General features: G+C 43.6%; 2 protein-coding genes across 3 annotated transcripts in view; one reads left to right on the top strand and one right to left on the bottom strand.

Annotated features, from left to right (window-relative positions):
• LOC121921898 (zinc finger protein 397-like) overlaps positions 1-23051 on the bottom strand; it is a 942727-nt gene that overhangs the window by 828751 nt on the left and 90925 nt on the right. The gene's annotated exons all lie outside the window — the stretch shown is intronic.
• Positions 676-21072, top strand: LOC121923616. Its single transcript, XM_042454181.1, has 8 exons — positions 676-1178; positions 4936-5029; positions 7000-7070; positions 8463-8589; positions 9943-10826; positions 16687-17454; positions 19412-19532; positions 19739-21072. Exons 1-8 carry the CDS (start codon positions 771-773, stop codon positions 20560-20562), a joined length of 3297 nt encoding a protein of 1098 aa, XP_042310115.1. The 5' UTR covers positions 676-770; the 3' UTR covers positions 20563-21072.

Below are 23051 nucleotides of genomic sequence, written 5' to 3'. Positions count from 1 at the left end.
TTTTAGCATGCTGAGATTGAATGCAGTTGGCATACTTAACTGCCATGGCTCCAACCTGTGGGATGCTGGGATTTTTGTTTGACAGGTATTTGTAAATGGATGCCGTTTTGCAGCAACTTTTTAACTGCCATGGTTCCATCCCATGGATTCCTGGGATCTATAGTTTATAAGACCTTTAGCATACTGCAGAATTAATGTAATTTGACTTCACCTGAAGTGCTGTAAATTCCAATTTATTGTATCTTGGATTTGTAGTTTGTTGCAGGTCTTTAGCTTTCTCTGCCTGCCCAAGAGTCTTGGAGCCTCACCAAACTACAAATCCTAGGGATTATGTAGTAGGATGGGATGATGGCAGTTAAAGTGGGGGTCAAACTGCATTATTTCTACAGTGTAGATGCAGCCCACACTGCAGAATTAATGCAATTTGACAGCACTTGAAGTGCTGTATCTCCATTCTATGGAATCCTGGGATCTGTAGTTTTACCAGGACTTTAACCTCTGCCAAAGGGTTAGGCCAAAGGGTGCTAGTGCCTCACAAAACTACTAGTGGGGGATGAAGTTTTATATATAAATAGATTTAGATGATTAATGCATTAACTTTTAAATGAGAAAAAGGTTAATAGCCAGCGTTCTAACCATGCAATAATTATTTAATAGAACAATGTATTGGTTTTGTAGAGCTTCAGCTGCATTGTCAGTTAAGAAGAAGAAGAAGAAGAACTACAGAGGAGGATTCGTTCCTTTTAGCACTGGGAAAACAAAACTCAAAAATGGATGAGCAAGACTCATTTGGACCAGAAAGAGGAAGAGACCCTGATGTCAGTATGGGAAACAGTGGCCGACTCTGGGAAGAGTTAGTGGAGAAGATCCTGGCTGGATCCATTCCAGGTTTAGATGTGCAGCGTTTCAGACAGCTCCACTACCAGGAGGCTGAAGGACCCCGAGAGGTTTGCAAGAAGCTGCATGGTCTTTGCCGTCAGTGGCTGAAACCGGAGCAGCACACAAAAACCCAGATCTTGGACCTGGTGATCCTGGAGCAGTTCTTGGCCATCCTTCCCTTGGAAATGTCCAGCTGGCTGAGAGAGTGTGGAGCGGAGACCAGCTCCCAGGCGGTGGCCCTGGCCGAGGGCTTCCTCCTGAGTCAGGCGGAGGAGAAGAGGGAGGAGGAACAGCGGCAGGTGAGAGGATCCCTTTAGAACACTGATTCCCAACCTTTGGTCCTCCAGATGCTTAGGACGTCAGCTCCCAGAATTCCTGACTTTTGGGCAGGTTCTGGTAATTGAAGTCCAAAACACCTGGAGAACTAAAGTTTGGGAATCACTGCCTTAGGAGGTTATCACACATGGCTTTAAAACTGTTCCTCCATATTCACTGGAAATAGTGGTGTAGGACCCCCATGAATGTGGAAAAACCACAAATTAAAAAAACTGTTCTTTTTTTACCTAAGAGAACACTTCTCTAAGAACCTCCAGGTCCTCTAGGACAACTCTATGATCAACATCTGCCAGAGACTGATCATAGAATCATGCTGGAAGATCTACAAATGCATAGAGAAGTGTTTTCTCTAGGAAGTTCTAGGTTCTCCAATGCAACTCTATGTCAACTTATGGTAGAGTCACTGCTCTGTTGAACCTAGAGATTCCTAAGGAGAATGTAGTAATCAAGGCCACAAATAATCAAATCTGAAAAAGTCAAAGCTGCAAATGTGGAGGGACAACTGTACTTGTAAAATAGTGGTGATACTTACCATGTGATATGGAGGGCCAGCTTGGTGTAGTGGTTTGAACATTGGATTTTGAGTTAAGAGACCAGGGTTCAAATCCTTGCTTGAGCATAAAAACCCACTGGGTGACCTTGGGCAAGTCACACTCTTTCAGCTTCATAGAATCATAGAGTTGGAAGAGACTGCAAGGGCCATCCAGTCCAACCCCCTTCTGCCATGCAGGAAATCACAATCAAAGCATCCCCGACAGATGGCCATCCAGCCTCTGTTTTAAGACCTCTAAGGAGGGAGACTCCACTACACTCCAAGGAAGGAGTCTGTTCCACTGTCAAACAGCCCTTACTGTCAGGAAGTTCCTCCTAATGTTGAGCTGGAATCTCTTTTCCTGGAGCTTGCATCCATTGCTCCATTGGGTCCTAGTCTCTGGAGCAGCAGAAAACAAGCTAGCTCCTTCCTCAATATGACACCCCTTCAACTATTTAAACAGGGCTATCATATCACCTCTTAACCTTCTCTTCTCCAGGCTAAACATCCCCAGTTCCCTGAGTCGTTCCTCATAGGACATGGTTTCCAGACCTTTCACCATTTAGTCGCCCTCCTTTGGACATGCTCCAGTTTCTCAATGTCCTTTTTGAATTGTGGCGCCCAGAACTGGAAACAATATTCCAGGTGAGGTCTAATCTAAGCAGAATAGAGTGGCACTATTACTTCTCTTGATCTAGACACTATACTTTTATTGATGCAGGCTAGAATAGCATTGGCCTTATTAGCTGCCGCATCACACTGTTCAACTTGTGGTCTACTTGGACTCCCAGATCCCTTTCACACGTAGTTTCATTCAGCCAGGTGTCACCCATCCTATATCTGTGCATTTCATTTTTCCGCCCTAAGTGCAGTACCTTACATTTCTCCCTGTTGAAGTTCATTCTGTTAGCTTTGGCCCAGCTTTCTAGTCTATTCAGGTCATTTTGAATCTTGATCCTGGCCTCTGGAGTATTAGCTATTCCTCCTAATTTGGTGTCATCTGCGAATTTGATAATTATGCCTCCAACCTGCAGAGAGGGGGCGGGTTCTTCCAGCTCCTCCATCCCCATTGGCTGCTGGCTAGGTAGGCTCTGGAGAGGAGGAGCTTTTGTACTCAAACCTGAGTCCGCCTTGCGCGCTCAGCCCTTGCACGTGGCAGACAGAGAAGGCGAGCAGGCTGGCTGCAGAGGGAGAGATCTGACGACCACGACAACAGCCAGCACAGGTAGGCCTCACTGGGGCCAGGGGTTGGGCCTGCTGCTGCTGCTGCTGCTGCTGCTTCAGGTTGGGTTTGGGTCCCATGGTGGGCAGCAGGAAGCCCAGCAGGCCTGGTAGGTAGGCCTCTGGGGGGCTGGGAGGAAGGAGGCGCTACCGCCATGGCTTCAGGGCAGCCTTGGCCTTTCCTTGAGGTTGAGAGAGTGTGACTTGGCTCAGCTGCCTGGTGGCCTGGAATGCTCGCTGGGCTGCCTGCTTTTGCAGGAGGGTTTTCTTTTAGGGCTGGAAAGCTGTGGTCACGGTCCTCCAAAAAGGTGTGCTGCTGGGACAAAGAAATTTGGAAGTCGCCAGTGAGGTTCGTTCTTTCTTTCCTCTCTTCCAGAGGCTTGGAAGGAGGGAGCCCAGAAAGGGGTTGCTAGGGCAACAAATAGGTGCCTTTGATCTTTTGCCTGGCTGGCAAGGAGCAACCAGAAGGTGCCATTTCCTGCTTTCTATTGTCTTTCTCCTTCACCCTGGAAAAAAAAGGGGGAGGGGGATTTTTTGCCCCCCCCCCCCAGGAGGGGCTGTTTCCTTTCTCTGGGGAGGGGATGGTCCTGGCCATTCTCTGAGGCCGAGAGAGTGTGGCTAGTCCAAGGGAAGCTCCAGCCTCATCCTGGAGTTTCCTTGGCAGGTTTCTTCCCAGGGCTTCACAATGCACTTCTTAATCTGGTTCCACCTCTGATCTGAACCAGTTTTGCAAGACTGTTCTTTAACTGAGTTGCTTTTAAAGAAAATGTTCCTTATTGTTTTAAACTGTTTGCTTTAATTTTAATGGTAAGCAACAAGGGGAGGCCTAGGAGAGCCTGGAGGGCCACATCCTCCATTGCACATCTACATAATAATAGTAGTAGTAATAAAAAACATTGCATTCAAATGGCCCCAAATACCCTCTAGGGCCTAGGCTAGAAGTTGCTCCCCACACACCCTTTTTGTCTTTCCTTGAGGCTGAGTGTGTGTGACTTGCCCAGTGGGTTGTTTTCTTGGTTTGTTCAGAGAGTTTGCTTTATGCCTTTCCTGGAGGCTGAGAGTGTGACTTGCCCACCCGACCGATCCCCTTTTTACAGATAAATTGATCAACTGTTATTAAAACAAAAGTTTAGTTGCATCATTTAGACGTAATTTTGTTGTGTATTCATAAACTAAACCACACATTGCTCAGATTTGAAAATACAGTAAACTGAAAACAGTTTACAGTTTGTGCTTATAAGGCGTTATTACAGTATTATTCATTTTGTCACTATATTGAATAATCTTTGAAGGAACTAATAATGTTATTGCTTTTCCCTTCATCACTAACTGTCAATGTATAGCAAAACACACACATGACCATACAAGTATGTTCAAACATGAAATAATATAGGGGCCCTGAATGGACTTTCTGCCCCAGGGCCCCTAAAGGCCTAGCTAGGGGCCTGCCCCCAGCCCTGATCCCCTGCAAGCTGCAGCTGTCAGAACAAGCCTCCATTTGCCTCTGCAGTCCCTCTCAAAATTGTGGCACTCCCTGTGTTTCTTCCTGTCACCATTTTGGGAAGAACCGCAGGGGGAAACGGAAGTATTTGGGGATAGTACGAGTTTCTGGGGTCCTAGTGAGGATAGGGTGGGGATATTTTTGTGTGTTTTCAAACATTTGGGGGGGTCTGCATGGCTTGGGGACAAAAATTGCCTCAAAATTGTACTTTTTTTTTTTTAATGGGGAGAGTGGGGTGAGGGAGCCACAAAGTGGACTCCAGTGGCCACACATAGCCCATGGGTCAGACTATGCTGAGTCTGGACTGTGAGTGGGGAGATCCTGAAAACCTTCCAAGTGCCCAACCTTTTCTGCATGTCATCTGAGGACGAATATCTCATACCAACTCCATGCAAGCTTTAATTTCCATCATTCTTTCCTCATTTTAATCCTTTCACCATGTACTGGTTCCTTATTCCTGTTTTAGGTCAAGGATTTGTGTGCAGACCTGGGTCCTGCTTTCCCTGCAGCCTCAGCTCAGCTTGACATAGCCTCAGAGGAAACGCGTGTCACCTTGCAGGGTAAGGTGTATTCTTTGGTTAAAGAGACACATTGCAACTCGATTGGCCTCTCTGAAGGGTTGTTTCTGTGTTCTCCAGAGCTGTATGGGGAGTACAGACTGGGACCCAATGATCGAAACACAGAGCTGGGTTGCATCTGCACTGCAGAAATAATCCAGTTTGACACCGCTTTAACAGCTGTGGCTCAATGCTATGGAATTCTGGGATTTGTAGTATGGGGAGATATTTAGCCTTCCCTGTCAGAGAGCCCCGGAGCCACAACATATCCCAGGATTCCATAGAATGGAACCATGGCTGTTAAAGTTGTGTCAAACTGCATTAATTTTGCAGTGAAGATGCAGCATTGGAATGGATCTTAGTCGCCTACCGGTGCAGGAATCCACACTAGAGGTCCCTTGAGGGGTGTCTAGCTAATTCGGGGATGGGGAATTGTGGAAGACCTGGGGTCACATTACCCACCCCCCAGAGACCTTGGAGGGCCACACTCCTAGTGCACCTACTCCCACCAAATACCCCAAATTTGTTTGCCTCCAAATGCACCTAAGCACCCTCAAGGGGACATGGGGAGTATTATCACCATATTTGGGAGACTTTCTGGATCCCTAGAGGACATTTTTGACCCCTGGGGTGCCTATGGAGCCTTGAAAGGTGATGGAAATGCCCTCCATACTCCATAGAGGTCATTTGGGGGGCATTTTGGATTTTTTAAAAATGTGTTTTAAGAAGTGTGGACTGCATTGTGCTCACTCCTGATCTAACCTGTTTGTAAACAGTCAGTGAGGAAGAGCCTATCCATTCTGAGATAGTCCACTCCACTACTGAACAGTTCTTATTCTCAGCATGCCCTTGCTAATATTTATTCAGAACCACCTTGTTATTTGAATCCATTGGTTCTAGAGGCCCTGTTCTTTGGAGCAGCTGAAAACAAACTCACTCCATCTCCTATGTGCCAGCCTCCCAGATATTTAAATACGGCGTTCATAACACGTCTCAGTCTTCTCTTCTCCAGGCAACTCTTGAAGGCTTTATCTTTGGAATTCAGTCCTTTGGTCTGTGGTCAAAAAGGGATTTCAACCCCCAGGTGAAATGTAAAAGAGGTGTAAGCATACAAAAAGGCAGATAAAGCAGACTGTATCTCACAATACTTGGGTGCATTTTGATTAGCATCACTTTGAGCGTGATGCTATGTATGCCTGGTGTTGTTGCATGCCTTCAAGTTACTTCTGACTTATGGTGACCCAAAGATAAATCACTCTTGGGGGTTTTCTTGGCATGCTTTGCCTTTGCATTCCTCTGAGGCTGAGAGAGTGTGATTTCTCCAAAATCACCCAGTGGGTCTCTATGGTCAAGTGGGGAAACGAACCCTGGTCTCTGGAACCATGCTGGCTCTCTGTGTATGTTTACAGAAAAAAGTCCTGTTGCGTGAAAATACGATGCTGTGTTATGTTCACATGAGAACTAACATTTGTAGTTGTTTGAATGCTGGACTAAGACTATGAGACGACAGGGCTCAAATTCCTACTCATTCATAGAAACACACTGGATGACTGTGGGCAGGTAGTGCTCTCACAGCCTTAGATGAAGGCAGCAGCAAACCACCTCTGAATAAATCTTGCCAAAAAAGCCCTAGGTCATAAATTGGAGGTCTAATCTGTACTGCAAAAATAATGCAGTTTGACACTGCTTTAACTGTCGTGGCTCAATGCTGTGGAATCCTTGGATTTGCAGTTTGTTGTTGCAGCAGAGCTCTCTGACAGAGAAAGCTAAATACCTCACAGAACTACAAATCTCAAGATTCCATAGCGTTGGACCTTGAAAGTTAAAGAGGAGTCAAACTGTATTCATTCTGCAGTGCAGATTAGGCTGGAGTTGTCTCGAAGGCATGCAACGACAACAAATTAGGAAGAAGTGTAGGATGGAACTGAGATGAACCCGGGTTATTCACCTCCTCCCACCTTTGTCTCTTGCAGGGGCTGGAATGGCCTTGACCATAAGTCCTCAGTCATCTCCTCCACTTTGTGATGGAGTAGAAGCAGATCAGGTAGGGGAAAAGGTTCACTGGGAAGACAGGCAACGTAGCAGTCTGAGTGCCTCTGCCCTCAAAACAGCAACCTCAGCCTCTTTGCTTTAGGGAAAGTTAAGCTGTTGGGTCAGAAGAGGCTCATCTACTCCAGTACCCTGTTTCCCACATTGGCCAACATGGCGCTTCTTAGGAAGCCTACAAACAGGCTATTGTTCCCCTTCAGCTGACATTCAGGGGCTGATTCCAGTCCTAGATGTGGCATATAGCCATGCCGTTAAAGGCCTTGTCTCCATTAGAACTATGAAATGTTTAAATCGGAGTAGGCAACAGCATGGCATAGTAGTTTGATTGTTGGACTACGACTCTGGAGACCAGAGTTCAATTCCCAGCTCATGAAAACCTACTGGGTGACCTTGGCCAAGTCACACTCTCTCAGCCTCAGGGAGGGGAAGGGAAAACCTCTGAACCAATCTTACTAAGAAAAACCTATGACATATTTGCCTTAAGGTCTCCATAAGTCAGAAATGACTTGAAGACACACAACATCAACAATAACAAGGCAACAATATGGGAGTCAGGGGACCATTTCTTCTCCAGCCCTGCTCCATAGGCTGCACAACCCAGAGCAGGCCCAAGTGCCTGTTTCCCTCCAGTCTCTCTCAAAATGATGACAGGAGATGAAATCGCAACATTTTCTCTTGCTATTTTGAGACAGACTGCAGAGGAATATAGAAGTATTTGGAGATAGTAGAATCCTAGAGTTGGAAGAGACTCCAAGGGCCATCCAGTCCAATCCCATTTTGCCATGCAGGAATTCACAATCAAAGCACTTCTGACAGATGGCCATCCACCCTCTGTTTAAAAACCTCAAAAGAAGGAGACTCCACCAAAGTGGGCCCATGGTATCTGCTGGGGTTTGGTTCTAGGACTCCCCATGAATATCAAAAGCCGTGGATGCTCACGTCCTATTAAATACAATGGCATAGTGAAATAGTGCCCCTTATATAAAATAGCCAAATCAAGGTTTGCTTTCTGAAATGTATACTGTATCTTTCTAAAAATATTTTCAAACCATTGGTAGTTAAATCTGTGGATGCAGAATATGTGGATATGAGGGACTGACTACACAGTTCTGGGGTGCTATTGGGAATGATGTGGTATGTGCTTGAATGTTTTCGTGCTCTTTGGGGGAACTTTCTGCATTGTTTTGGGGCAAATATTGCCTTCAAATTGAGGGCTTGGAGAGCTTTGTGGGGCTGGTGGGAGCTTCAGGGATCACACTGTGCCCACCTCTGATTTAGATCTTGCAGAGTAATGCCCATCCACCTCCCTTTAACCGTCCTTTTGGATGGTGCACATAGACAAGGTTTAAGTTCTCAGTGAGGAGGACACACTTTCTTTTTCATCTAGGGCCTGGTGACCTTTGAAGAGGTGGCGGTGTATTTCACCAAGGACGAATGGGCAATGCTGAATCTTGGCCAGAGAGCCTTGCACAGAGAAATCATGATAGAGACCTTTAGGATTGTGGCCTTTCTTGGTAAGTCTTTTTTGAAACAGAAGATGAACAGAAAGTGATTTCTACTCACTTTTCGTTGTTAAAAAAAAGCCGCCTCCTAGGCCTGCATGGTTTAGGGTGGTCCCAAAAACATGGTGAAAATCCTTCCATGTCTCTAGATGCTGTTTAAATATATTTGTGGGCAAAATTTGTTTTGCCTTTTTATGGGAGTGGGCAGTGTGAGAGCATGGCCATCCAAAGGCCCCTGAGAGGATGATTTGGTTTTCCAAAGTTGCCCACCCCTGATCTATAACAATCCTGATGTCTACAAACGGATGAGGAAGATAAACAGAAGCAAAAATTGTATTTCAAAATGTTGTGGCTGATTTGCGACTCAAATTATTAAATAAATCACACTTCTAACAAGAGTCCTAAACCATGGATAGTGTGTGTGTGTGTGTGTGTATGTGTGTGTTACATTTGATAATAATTACAAATAATACACTCTAATACTAATAATAGAGAAAGCATAAACAAGCAGTACATTTACAACAAAACTGAAAAAGAGAAAAAAGGTAACAAGACAAGAAAGAAAGAAGAAAAATCAACACACAAATAACAAGACAATAAGTTCTCATAGATATAAATATTTGCATCATATACATGTATACCCACTTAAACCTATTATAAATTTTGTTTGAATACATCTTTAATTACGGAATCTGTTATTGTTATTATTGTTATTTAAAAACAACAGTAGTATTGAAAAAGAACAAACAAGTCAGGCATATTCCTCTAACAAACTTGTTTCTATGAATTTTTAATTTCAACTCATCCTTTCTAACCACTGTTATTTATAATGTCTTGAAAACAGAAAAGAAATAGACTAAGCAAAACAAAACTTAACAAACCTAAAAAAAACCCCACAATCCTACGTTAAGAAAAACTTGAGTCCAGAGTTCCCTCTAACTCCCTTAACTCCATAACCCTACCTTTGACCTTTCTCTTCTTTCTGTCACTTTCTTTCAACTTCCTCCTTCTACTTCTCTTGCCCTCTGTACCTTTCTCCCTCTTTTCCTATATAAACATGCCACATACTCTTACCTTCATTCACTTACTAGTTACCATACTCTCTCTCTGGATCGCTTGCTAAACCATGGATAGCTTTTGATCAGATTGAATAACTGGCTCAAGCCAACCCAATGAAATTCATTCTGATTTAGTTTCCATGTATATCACGCAAGGTATCAGAGTATGCCAGTCAGAAGAGGCTATCAAAACACAATAAGTAGATCTGACTCTCATTGAAGTAGGTTAGGTATTGTCCTTTCACCCCAATTCATGTTCCAAAAATTAAGTTACTCAGCATTTCTCAACCTCTTGCCTTCATTCTAGACCACGCTAGACAACAAAGACTCCAGGCAGAGGCAAGACCATATAAATGTTTGGAATGTCAGAAGACCTTCAGGCAGCACAGAGACCTTATCAGACATCAGCGAATTCACACTGGGGAGAAACCCTATCAATGCTTGGAGTGTGGAAAAAGCTTCAGTCAAAAGGGAAACCATAATTATCATCAAAGAACTCACACAGGGGAGAAACCCTATAAATGCCTGGAGTGTGGTAAGAGTTTCCGGGGAAAGAAAGATCTTGCTAAACATCAGAGCATTCACACCGGGGAACGACCATACCCATGCTTGGACTGTGGAAAGAGTTTCATTCGGAATACAGACCTCACTAAACATCAGAGAATTCACACAGGGGAAAAACCTTATACGTGCTTGGAGTGTGGGAGCAACTTTAGTGAAAAGAGAAAACTTCTCTCCCATCAGACTGTTCACACTGGCGAGAAACCCTTTAAATGTTTGGAGTGTGGAAAGAGCTTCAGTCAGAAATCAAGTGTCAGTTGCCATCAGCGGATTCACACAGGGGAGAAACCGTACACGTGCTTAGAGTGTGGGAACAGCTTCAACAAGAAGTCAGTTCTTACTTCTCATCAAAGAATTCACACAGGGGAGAAACCATATAAATGCCTGGAGTGTGGAAGGGATTTCAGTCAGAGAGGAAATCTCAGTGACCATAAAAGAACTCACACAGGAGAGAAACCATTCAAATGTCTGGAGTGCGGACAGAGCTTCAGCGGGAAGCGAAATCTGATTAAACATCAAACGATTCACACTGGAGTAAAACCATACCATTGTTTGGAGTGTGGAAAAAGCTTTAGTTATAAGTCAGCTCTTACTAGACATGAAAAAAAGACACACAAGGGACACAAGTTATAAATTCTTGGGAGTGTGGAAAGAGGTTCAGTCAGAATAAACCACTAAATATGAAAGAATTCACACTAAGGAAGCAATGCAGTACTTGTTGTGGATAGATTTTAATAGAAACACAGTTCTTGGCTGCATCTGCACTGCAGAAATTTGATGCCACTTTAACAGCCATGGCTCAATGCAGTGGAATGCTGGGATATTTAGTTTGTTATGGCATTAGAACTCTCACAGAAGGCTAAGTATCTCACAAAACTACACTTCCCAACAGTGCGGATGCAGCCCTTGCTTCTTACAAAACAACTGAGGAGAAAATGATAGAAATATTTGGAATAAGAACATAATTCTATTTGAGGAAAATGTCAAAGCGTGAAACACTTCTCATCTAATAACTCGCGGATCAAATTTTATTGATAATGAAACAAGATCCTGTGATCATTTAACCGTTATTCCATGTTATAAAATCTGTTGATGAAGTCTATTGTGAAAACGGGCTCAGAAAAGGAATCAGAAGGTTGAAGATCAAGAAATCTAAGGACTGTCTGCCCCCCGCCAGACATTGTAGTGTAGTATATCACTGAATCAGCAGCGAGATGGATTTTTCTCAGTTAAATGTTCCTGTGTTGCCAGTTTGTAGCAAATGTGTGTGTTTTTTGTCAGAAGTTAAAGAACAAAAAATGCATTTTTAAATGTTGAGTATGTTAGCACAGTATTGCAGTTAGCGAAGCCTCGTTGTTACATAGATATGTCTTGAAAGATAAAATAAGATGAAATAAGTCACATTTTCTCCACCCTGTCTGTCATTTCTCATTATCAAGAGCACGTTTTGGGACCTATAGAGGGAAGTAATATGTGGAGCTGCAAAAAGGTTCTCTGGAGATAGGAAGTAACCTTGATGCCAGTGTTCGCCCTATGTCTATTGAGCCAGTTATATGCCACCATGACTTTCACGTCCATGGTGTGGGAAATCTGCTTTGGGTTTTAGTGTGAACTTTAAAGGAACTGTCCATAATGCTAAACCCTTTTTAATAATTAAATTCTAATAATTTAAGTAGATTTTGGAGAAATTTTATGTTTTGGACTACAGCTACGCCAAACTGCATGTCCCAACTCTGCCTGATGCTCCAGGCAGCAAGAGGTTGTTGTTGTTGTTTCATTTCTATGCCGCCTTTCTCCCAAAAAGGGACCCCAGGCAGCTCACAGGTAAAATTGTTTAAAATTTTTACCACACACATTTAAAAACAATTAAAATAATTTTCCCCCATTGTGCATCATAAGCCATTTCAGCTGTACTTTGTTTTTTATTTGTTGTAAGCTGCCTTGGGTTTTGCACTGGAAGAAATGTAGGATATATATAAAACAACTGAGTAAATAATAGTGTGATGCATGGTTTGAGTGTTGGGCTATGACTCTGGAGACCAGGGTTCGAGTCCCAGCTCTGCCATGAAACCCACTGGATGACCTTAGGCAGGTCACATGCTCTCAGCCTCAGAAGAAGGCAATGGTAAACCTCCTCTGAGCAAATCTTGCCAGGAAAACCCCATGATAGGTTCACTTTAGAGTCACCGTAAGTCAAAAATGACTTGAAGGCACACAACACACAGACACATGTTTTATAGAGCCAGCTTGGTCACGTAAAGCCACTGGATTACCTTGGGCAAGTCACACTGTCTCAGCTTCAGAGGATGACAATAGCAAACACCCTTTGAAGAAACTTGCCAATAAAACGCCAGGATAGGTTCACCTTAGGGTTACCATAAGTCAGAAATAATTTGAAGGCACACAACAATGAGTAATACCACTACTAAATGGCAGATTGCTAAAGGTTAACCAGTAGATCCTAGGTTACATTTGACAACCATGTCCAATGGGCATGCCTTCAGCACTAGGTCTGTTAGGTTCAGGCTTGATTTTGCCCACAGGGGTTTTGGCTGCATTGTCTGAATAGGATAATTGGCCTGTGTGGACAACTGCTATATCCTTAAAATGAGGCATCAAGTGAGGTCTTATTAGCATGGAATACAGTGATTGTGAGTGCGTCTACACTGTAGAAATAATGCAGTTTGACACCACTTTAAGTGCAGTAGTACCATCTATGGAATCCTGGGGTTTTACAAGCTTTTTTGCCTTCTCTGTCAAAGAATGCTGGTGCCGCACAAAACTACAGATCCCAGGATTCCATAGGACAGAGCCAAGGCAGTTCAAGCGGTGTCAAACTACATAAGTTTTACAGTGCAAATGCACCCTGAAAAGAAGGTCTTAAAAGGAGCCACAGGACTGCCATTATGATAATAATGCCAATTGTAATAATGGCAATCTAGTGCCTCCTTTTAAGATCTTTGTTTCAGGATTCACACAAACTATTATATTACAATGGGGTGGTGGTGGATACAAATAAATATAATGATGATAATTGTGGCTTTTCCTCCTTATGCTACAACGTCTTTCACTCAGCTACTCTGGAAGATCCCCTTGGCATACTGTATTTCTAAATGCTCAACTGCAATGCTAGAAATTTGGGGGAGTGGAGGAACATTTAATGAAGGGGGGGAAGCAGAGCTGTTGTTTTTTTGGTGGGGAACAGGCAGTGATCTATGGCTACGTCTCTGGCCATCCCTACATTGGAATAAATAGGAGCTTTGAGCAAAGCAAAGCAATCTGAGAAGTGGGCTCTCAATGGGTTAAAGAGAGATCTGCCACTGGGTTCCTAGAGAGGAAGAGAAGCATTTGGAGGAGGGGGCAAAAGGAGGTGATTTCACTACCATCGAGAGGAAGAGCGAGAGGGAGAGGGAAGGAGGAGAGGAAGAGCTCAAAGAAGTGGCTAGCAAGCAAGCCTGTCTCTTCCATGCATCTGGAGAGTGGCATGGCTGCATGATTTGCCTTGGTGCAGAGAGGGTGCCTTGGTGAGTTAAAAGGATTGGAGAGAAGGGGAGGCAATCCATGGGTGCAAGGAACGGGGAAGAAACCCCTGCAAAGAGGCAAGGGGCTAGATGGATGGATGCAGAGACTGGGGTCAGGAGCATGGAGGAAGTTGCCTGCCTTGGGGTTGCCAGATTGGAAACGAGTGGGAGTTCTTCTCCCTTTCAGGTTGCTCCTGAACATAAACAAAACAAAACGACTATGGAGGAACTACATAAATTCAGCCTAGACAATAAGGAAAACGAAACAGTCAGACATTGATCAGAATGGGGACTGCAGTCATGAGATCAGATCAAAAAATCTACCAAACAAGGATACCTTTATTTGACCAACCAAAATGCACAACGACATTGTTTCTTCATCAGGCAACGTGTTAAAAATCATACAGGAGAATAAAAATGGGAGAGGTCACTCCTAAGCCTGCATGTTGTTGTTTTTTGTTCTCAGTTCAGATGGTATGGAGGGGTATTATTTACAGGCTAGCACCTCTTACTTCTAGCCATGTGTTCACTGGCAGATTCTCCAAGTCCAGGAAATTTAGCATACCTTTGCAACACGAAAAAGATGCTTCCTTGCAATCCAACATGTCTCCAGTCCCAATTTTAGAAAAATAAAATTGTTTTACCTTTGTTGGAGGGGAAAACGTCAAGTAGTAGGGTCCCAGTCTGCTGGCTCTCTTCCTTAGGATTCCCCTGTTGCGGCTATAATGCTTTATCTTGAAATCCAAAAAAACATTCAGTAGTCGTGTTGGCCGTAGACTAGAGCAAATCAAAAACCCACCAAACAATGAGACCTTTATGGGCCCAACCAAAATGCACAATTACATGTTGCAAGCTTTCGAAGCTCAGCTGGATTCTTCATCAGATCAGAAGAAGATTAGGAATGGTAAAGGCAGCCATGAAAGAACTAGACAAGATCTTAAAAGAGTAAAGATATACAACTGAGCAAGTTAGTATTGGTCAAGCTACTGTATTCCCTATCACCATGTACAGATGTGAGAGCTGGACGACAAAGAAGGCAAATAGGAAGAAAATAAATCCCTTTGAGATGAAGTCCTCGAGAAGAGTGCTGAGGACACCATGGACAGCCAAAAAGACAAACACTTGGTTCCAAGAACAGATCAAATCTGAAATGTCCCTAGAAGCCAAGTTGATAAAGTTGAGGTTGTTGTACTTTGGCCACGGCATGAGAAGGCATGACCAGGATGACTAGATGTCCTCACTGCAAAGGAGGACAAGGCATTGCAAAATGGAGGACATTCAATGGAGGATGTTACCAAATAAAAGCTAAAAACACTGCTAGAAATGTAAATTCATGCCTCCCAGTCATACTAAAAAGGGAAGCAATTCAAGAAAAATGTAGGACATTACCAAACAAAACCTAAAAAGACGCATAGAAATATAAATTCATGCTTCACGATCATGCTCAAAGTGGAGAACATTTTAGAATTCCTCCTAGACAGAAGGCTGGTCCTGGAAAAGGAGGACCAAGTCTAGTCACTCTGGGCATGACTAACTGGAAAAGTCAGTAAATGCTAGGAAAGGTGGATGGATGTACACAGAGAGGAAGACTACAGAGTTTTATCACACTGGGGCTAATTTCAACATTAAAGATAGATTAAAGGGTATTTAAAGCATCCCGCAAATAAAGCAAAAATGGCAAGTAATTGCGCGAATGATTATCACACGCAATTGCGCAAATAAAGCAGTATCGGAAATGCATTGTTGCTGAAATCCTGAAAGTAAAAAGATGTGTGTTAATGCTTCTTTGTGACCACTTTAATGGCAGGTTTTGTGCAACATCGTGTGAAATCATTTGACGTAATTACGTGATTTTTCCAGGATATTCACAGGATAAACTCCTGATCTCCTTCATGTGATAAACTCCAAAATGATGGATGGACTCTATTAAGGAGGTCACAAGTATGAGTTTGCAGGACCTAAGCAGAGCAATAGAGGACAGGAGTCTTGGAGATGTCTCATTCACAGGGTTGCCGTGAGTCAGGATCGATTTGAAGACAGTAACAACAATAACAAAAATGTCACACAACCAGATGCTCAATTTGCTCAGCTTGGCTTCCAAGGAGACTTCTGGATTAATCTGTTCGAAGACCCATTTGTTTATCGTTTTGATCGTCCACAGTATTTTCAGCACTCTTCTCCACATCTGAATGAAATGATTTTCTTTTTATCTGCTTCCTTCACTGTCCAGCTCTCACATCCATGCATAGTTATGGGAAATACAATGGCCTGGATTATTCTCACTTTAGTGCTCAGTTATATGTCTTTGCTCTTCAGTATCTTTTGTTCTTTCATAGTTGCTCTTCACATTCCTAACAAATAACAATTTTAAAACTTGGTTTATATTTTGATCATTAATTGTAAATATATTGATTGATTGCCAGGATAATTTGTGGGGAAAACAACAGTTTTTTGTTAGGACCAGTTCAAGCTGTACAAGTTTTTGAGTTCCACAGAGCTGTTCATCACTTAAAAGTAGGCTTACTAGAATGAAAATAGGAGAGGGCTGTACGGTTGTGCAGAAGAGGCACTTTCAACATTGTCGCCTGTCACCTTACTTTATGACAAGCAATGCATGCTGAAACTACTTCGTCTACATAAACATTAAAGGTACACTAGTGCTCTCCAGTTTTCAGTCTGGCAACCCTCCTTAAGATATTCAGAAATACCAGTCATTTTTTGATAGCAAAAATATGTTTATAGATCGTGGCCTGTCGTTCCCTGTACATTTTCCTCTGTTCTAATTCTGCCTGTCTTATTTTCTTCCCTTAGGGGGAAAAAAACAATTTGGAAATTGTTTTGCCTTCACATAACCATTGCTGTGTCAATATCTGGTTTCTCTTTCTGGGTGTGTGTTGCTTTAACAACAGGCTCCAATGCTTCTGCCATATTTGTTGAGAGAGACAACCGAGAGACCGGTCTGAGTTTGAACTTTCTCCATGAGAAAGGAGATGGCAAGAAAGATGGAGGAAGAGTGTTCATCCGCAGATTCCCAATTCCGGGCTTCTCTAGAGCAGGGATTTAAACCGGGGATGAAAACGGAGAAGAAGGACACATTGGATCCCAAATCAGAGAAGGGACCCAAAGGGTTGAAAAAAGTTCTCCTTGCAAGTGCTGAGGTGGGATCTGTTGGACAGGAGGCATTACAACATGTCTGGGAGGCCCAATGGCAAGCCTTCCTCAAGGCAATGGAGTCCCCTCACACTGGCGCCCAGGACCCACAGTTGCCAGAAATGGCTGTCTCTGGGAGTACAGAGACTTTCCCATCCCCTTACGAGGGGTCCAAGGAGGACAGAGATTGGTATCTGAGTAATGTCAACAGGGGAGCTGAACTTGCACCTAGCAGGCTGTATCCAAGACAAAAAGGACCCTCCGGGAAACTGAAAGAACAGATGGCAGAACCCCTCAGCGCTGAGGTCTTTCGCCGACACTTCAGGCAATTGCGCTATTGTGAAGTCGAGGGCCCCAACGTGGCTTGCATCCGGCTCCGGGAACTTTGCCGTCAGTGGCTGAAGCCAGAGAGGCACACCAAAGAGGAGATCCTGGAGCTGGTGATCCTGGAGCAGTTCTTGACCATCCTGCCCCGGGAGATCCAGGGCCGGGTGAAGGAGGGAAGCCCTGAGACCTGTGCCCAAGCAGTGGCCCTGGTGGAGGGGTTCCTGCCAGCACAACTGGAGGCTGGTAGTTGGGAAGAGCAGGTGGGATTGGTTTTGTTCCTGGCATTTTTATGAGGGAGCCCTGGAAAAAAACTTGGAAACCATACACTGATTGTATTGAACTTGCAAGTCATACATTGATTATATTGTATACATAGGATACAAACATACGCACCTCTTTTTAGTGATTGGCTACAGAACATATACAGTCTTAGACCCTTGTGGGCTCATTATTGACATCTCTTATCAGGACAGTTTTCAATCACTGTCTCAGCCTGGCATTCCTTATTTTGGTTAGAGTAGACACTCAGGCACCCCTTAAGAGCAATAAACAATCTTGAATACCAAGAGGAGACCTCTCTGACCTGTTCTGTTATCAATCATGCAGACAGTCCTGTTCTCTAACTCATGTATTTTTCTCTTCTAGGCATTCTTAGCTAATACCATTTTGCTATTTTGCTAATTTTTGTCCTCCTCACTGGTGGCGCAGTGGTTCAATGCCAGTACTACAACCACAAAGTTGTGAGTTTGATCCCACGTGGCTCCAAGGTTGACATAGGTGCTTTACAGAGTGCCCAAAAAGGGTGCTCTGCCGGCGCCCATGTTTGCTGCATGAGGGAGCCACAGCGGACAAACCGCGCCCCCCCTCGCACAGCAAAAAGAACCCACAAAAAGCAGGTTCTTCTTGCGGCACAGTTGTGATGCTGCAAGGCGCCAATGGCGCACTTGCGGCGTCACAACCGCGACATGCGGATGCTAAGCATCCGTCACGTCAAAATGGCAGTGCCCTGTGTATAGGGCGCCGCCATTTTTATGGCCCCAGTACGTACTAGGGGTGAGGCCTGATTGGCTGCTGCGTCCTCGGCCAACCCCTAGTATGTACTGGGGACAGAGCAAAGACCCGTCTGCAACAGGCCTTGGCCTTCCATCCTTTCGTAGGTTGATAAAATGAGTACCCAGCTTGTTGGGGGCAATTGGCGTACAGATTGTAAACTGCTTAGAGAGTGCTGAATTCACTATGAAGCAGTATAGAAATGTAAATGCTATTGCTATTTCTATTTTTAAGCTGCATCCACACTACAGAAATAACATGGTTTGACAATTACTATGGCTCACTGATATGGGATTCTGGGATTTGTAGGATTATTGTTGTTGTTGTTGTTGTTGTTGTTAAACTTTCATTTTTATTAATAAATAAAATACAGTAATTCCTGGTTCATACAATACATACTAACAGCTGGTACATTTCAGCTTCACAAATGCAGCATTCAAAAATGCTTATAATATCAATATATATCCACTTTGTTTTTTCTCACATCAGTCTTTTGTGTCAGGTATTTGTATACAGCACACCCATGCTATACATGGGCATGCCATACGCAGACTCAAAGTCACACGGATGGCAAGGCCCCATAGAATTAATGGGGTGTGCGCCCACGGTGCGCAGGAGCATGCTCCATTCATACAAATGGGACTTGAGGTCTTGCGTTTTTTGCCTTGCACTGGGGGTCCAGAACAGATCCCCCATGTATGGCAAGGGTGGACTGTATATGTATAAGTTATTGTGCGTATGTGTTCTATCTCTTAACTGTATTAGACTTCTCTAAGTCTCTCTGATATATGTAACTTGTACTTATTGTCTCCCTCTGTTTCTGGTGTGTTTATCCTTTGTTACTTCAGTATATATCCAGTCTGTTTAAATGGTTTCTCATTGTTTTACAGTTTTAAATTGGTTGATCCAATTTTGTTGGACATGCCCTGAGATTGTATGATATAATATAGAAATCTTTTAATTAAATAATGAATCAGGAGGGCTGCAGCAATTCACATCCTGGCATGCAGCCTGTTGTCTAACCAAATGTCAATTTTACAGTCCTGGGGCAATTTTATTCTCCTTGCTTTTGTGAAAATGTAGTAATATCTTTGTCCTTTTCTTTCACTTTCTGTTGCCCGTACATTTAATTTTTAAAAGTTCATGATATAGTTCTTCCTCTTTCAGGGTCCCGGACTCTGCCAGGAGATGCTTGTGAATTTCCCAAGTGGCGGGAAAGATGTTTTGGGGAATATACAGAAGCACATCTGGAATGTGGTGAAGGAGGAGTGTGAAGGAAGTTTGATAGGTGAGTATTGACTGGTGTAATAATAGTGTTATTTATTCCTTTTTCAACTTTTGTAAAATAAGATTTTAAGTTAATCTTGTTTCGATTTATCTAAGGCAGAGTATAAATACAATAAATGATAAAATAATAATTCTATTTCCAAAAACTAACGCATCCTTCCAGTGTCAGGTTTGTTTTATGTTATTAACTTTTCCTTCTTCCTTCAGATGAACACGGTGTGGAGAATGATAAAGCTCACATGCAGGAAGGCCCAGAGCAAGAAGATTGTGGGATATTACAAGGAAAACTCGCAGAGAATAAGGTTGTGTACCACAATCAGGCAGAAGTATCTTGTGGTTTGCATGGAACATGGGGAAAACCCAGAAGCAATCAGAAGCCAGGAATGGATTCATCAATTCCTAGCAGAGGGAACCACCAAAAACTGAATGAACTCTTAGTCAGGGAAGGGCTGGGGAGCCTGAGTAAATACAAACAGAGTCTGAATCTCATGATCCGCAAGAGACCCCTTGTGGAAGAGAAACCATTCAAATGCTCAGACTGTGGGAAGTCCTTCCGAATGAAGGACAAACTTGTTAGGCATCACAAAACCCACACAGGGGAGAAGCCTTATGGATGTTTAGACTGCGGCAAATATTTCAGTACCAAATATGGCCTCTTTAGACATCACAGGATCCACCGTGGTGAGAAACCGTATGAATGCTCATACTGCGGGAAATGTTTCCGAATGAACTACGACCTCATCAGGCACAACCGAATCCACACCGGGGAAAGGCCCTTCGAGTGTTCAGACTGTGGGAAGTCTTTCAGCATGAACTCGGATCTCATGAGGCACCGTCGGACTCACACGGGGGAGAGACCATTCAAATGTTCAGACTGTGGGAAAACCTTTGGTCTTAAAGGCAGTCTGACTGCCCATGTCAGGATCCACAAGGGGCTAAAACCGTTCAGATGCAACGAGTGCGGGAAGTGTTTCAACCAGAGTTCAAAACTTAAAGCCCACCTGAGGATTCATTCAAGATCCTCACTGTAGGAGTAACACTGGACTCTAGCCAAAACTTCCAGCATTTTATGCTGGTGCTATCATTAGACTGAATGAATTTGTCACTTTGGGCAGCAGTGCTTCAAGCACAGTTTAAGGCCTTCCTGACATTTCACACAGGATCCTCCCTGTAGGAGTGTAGATCTCTGGCCAAACCTTTCACAATTCATGCTTGGCAGCATTTCGTTTTTCCTGCCCATGTGTAGTATCCTACAATTTTCCCTGTTGAACAAAATGAATTTCAACAGGGAGAAATGTAGGATACTATATTTGGGTAGTAAAAATGAAATGCACAGGTATAGGATGATTGACACCTAGCTTGATGGCAGTACATGCGAAAGGGATCTAGGAGGCTTAGTGGAACCCAGGCTGAACATGAATTAACAATTTGATGCAGCAGCTAAAAAAAGCCAGTGTGATTCTAGACTGCATCAATAGGAGTATAGTGTCTAGATCAAGGGAAGTAATAGTGCCACTATATTCTGCTTTGGTCAGGCCTCACCTGGAATACTGTGTCCAGTTTTGGGCACCACAATTTAAAAAGGATGTTGAGAAGCTGGACCGTGACTGGAGGAGGGTAACCAAAATGGTGAAAGCTCTGGAAACCATGACATGTGAAGAGTGGCTTTGGGAGCTGGGTATGTTTATCCTTGGGAAGAGAAGGTTAAGGAGTGACATGACAGCCATATTTAAATCTTTAAATGCTGTCATATTGGGGATGGAGCAAGCTTGTTTTCTGCTGTGCCAGAGACTAGGACATGGAGCAATGGTTTCAATCTATAGTAAAAAAGATTCCATCAAAACGTTATGGAGAACTTCCTTATGGAAAGAGATATTAGACCGTGGAATATGCTGCCTCAGAGAATGGTGGAGTCTCCTTTGGAGGTTTTTGAACAGAGCAGTGGTTCCCAAACTTTGATTCCCCAGCTGTTTTGGACTTCAACTCCCAGAAGCTGTTAAACAACAGCTAGGAATTTTGGGAGCCGAAGTCCAAAATATCTGGAGGACCAGAGATTGGAGATCACTGGAATAGAGGCTGGATGGCCATTTGTTGGATGTGCTTTGATGGTGTCTTCCTGCATGCCAAAAGGGATTTGGAATGGATTCTTGGATTCTATTATTAGGTAGAATAAAGTGGTCACTTGGCATGGTAGATGCTGGGAGATGACAGCAATTTCTAATTATGCCAGTGGGGAGTAGAGAGCAGGAGATCCAGGATCATCAACTGGCAGGATCATCAACTGACAGGATGATGCATGATACACAGTAGGTCCATGAAGGCTTAGGTGCTTCCCTTTGAGTAGGTGGGGGTGCTTTTTACTGCTCATTCAATTATTAGACTTGCTGATCTGCTGTAGTTTAGATGGAGCTTTTATAGTATTCTTAGACCAAAATAAGTCCAGTGTCCAGAGAAATAGAAAGTACCAGTAGATTGCAGAAGCAGACGCAAGTAAGTTGCCTCTCAACATGCTGCATCCTTCTTGGATGCCCAAATAACAGGGTGGACAGCTGAGCCAGGCCTGAAAGGCCCACCTCATTTTTGTACCCACCCTGACTTCTCAGGCCCCCACCTGCTCCTTATTTCAAAATCAGATGCAACTGGTCCTTTATGGATTTTTCTTTAAAAGGCTATTTTGAGCCTCCCACCCAACCTAACTAGCCTCAAAATGGAGAATTACAGCCCTAGGACAGGCAACTGTAGCATGTCCACTTTTATAGCCCAATGGAGCCTGGGCTCTGAGGGCTGTATGGATTACCAAAAATAAAGCAAAAAAACCAAAATAGTTGAGCCATTTTTGTACATTTTGGGTACATTTTTGAAATTAAACAGCGTAAGGAGCCCTTGCAACCTGTTCAAAGGTAAATTGTAGCACCAGGAACAATGCTTTACTCTCTTTTTTGGGCAGATAATGGGCAATTTGGGGATTCTGGAGGTATCAAGGGCCACAAAAACATATTTGGAGGGGCCACATGTGGCCCAAGGAGCCAGAGTGACCAGATATTCTCACTGCCAAGGAGGACAAGGCACTGCAAAATGCAAGACATTCAAGAAAAAATGTAAGATAAAATAAAGGCTGTAATTTCATGCTTATAGTCATGCTCAAAATGGAGGACATTTTGAGATTCCTCTTGGACCTAAGGTTGAAATGTAAGACCTGTCCTTGGAAAGGAGGATGTCTAGTCACCCTGCTAGGACCACACTTTGCCCACCCTTACCCTACAGATTTCAGGGAGATCTTATTCTCTGTTTGGGGATCCCCTTTTTAATTTCCAGGAATTGGGGGGTTACACTGGAGGCTCTACTAGGCGGCAAATTTTCCATTGGATAGATACGCTTCTGCAAAACTCTGCAGGGCAGCTTTCTCCAGACTGACGACACCAGTTTCCTATCCCTCTGCTCTCATTTACTTCCTTCTAATACCACTGTAGTATTTCTTGGACTAAAGAAGCCATAATTGGCCCTCTGTATCCACAGATTC

This window comes from Sceloporus undulatus, chromosome 2, assembly GCF_019175285.1.
Source record: "Sceloporus undulatus isolate JIND9_A2432 ecotype Alabama chromosome 2, SceUnd_v1.1, whole genome shotgun sequence".
Lineage (NCBI taxonomy): Eukaryota > Metazoa > Chordata > Lepidosauria > Squamata > Phrynosomatidae > Sceloporus > Sceloporus undulatus.
Note: the sequence above shows the minus strand (reverse complement) of the source record. Positions and strands in the feature narration are given on the sequence as shown.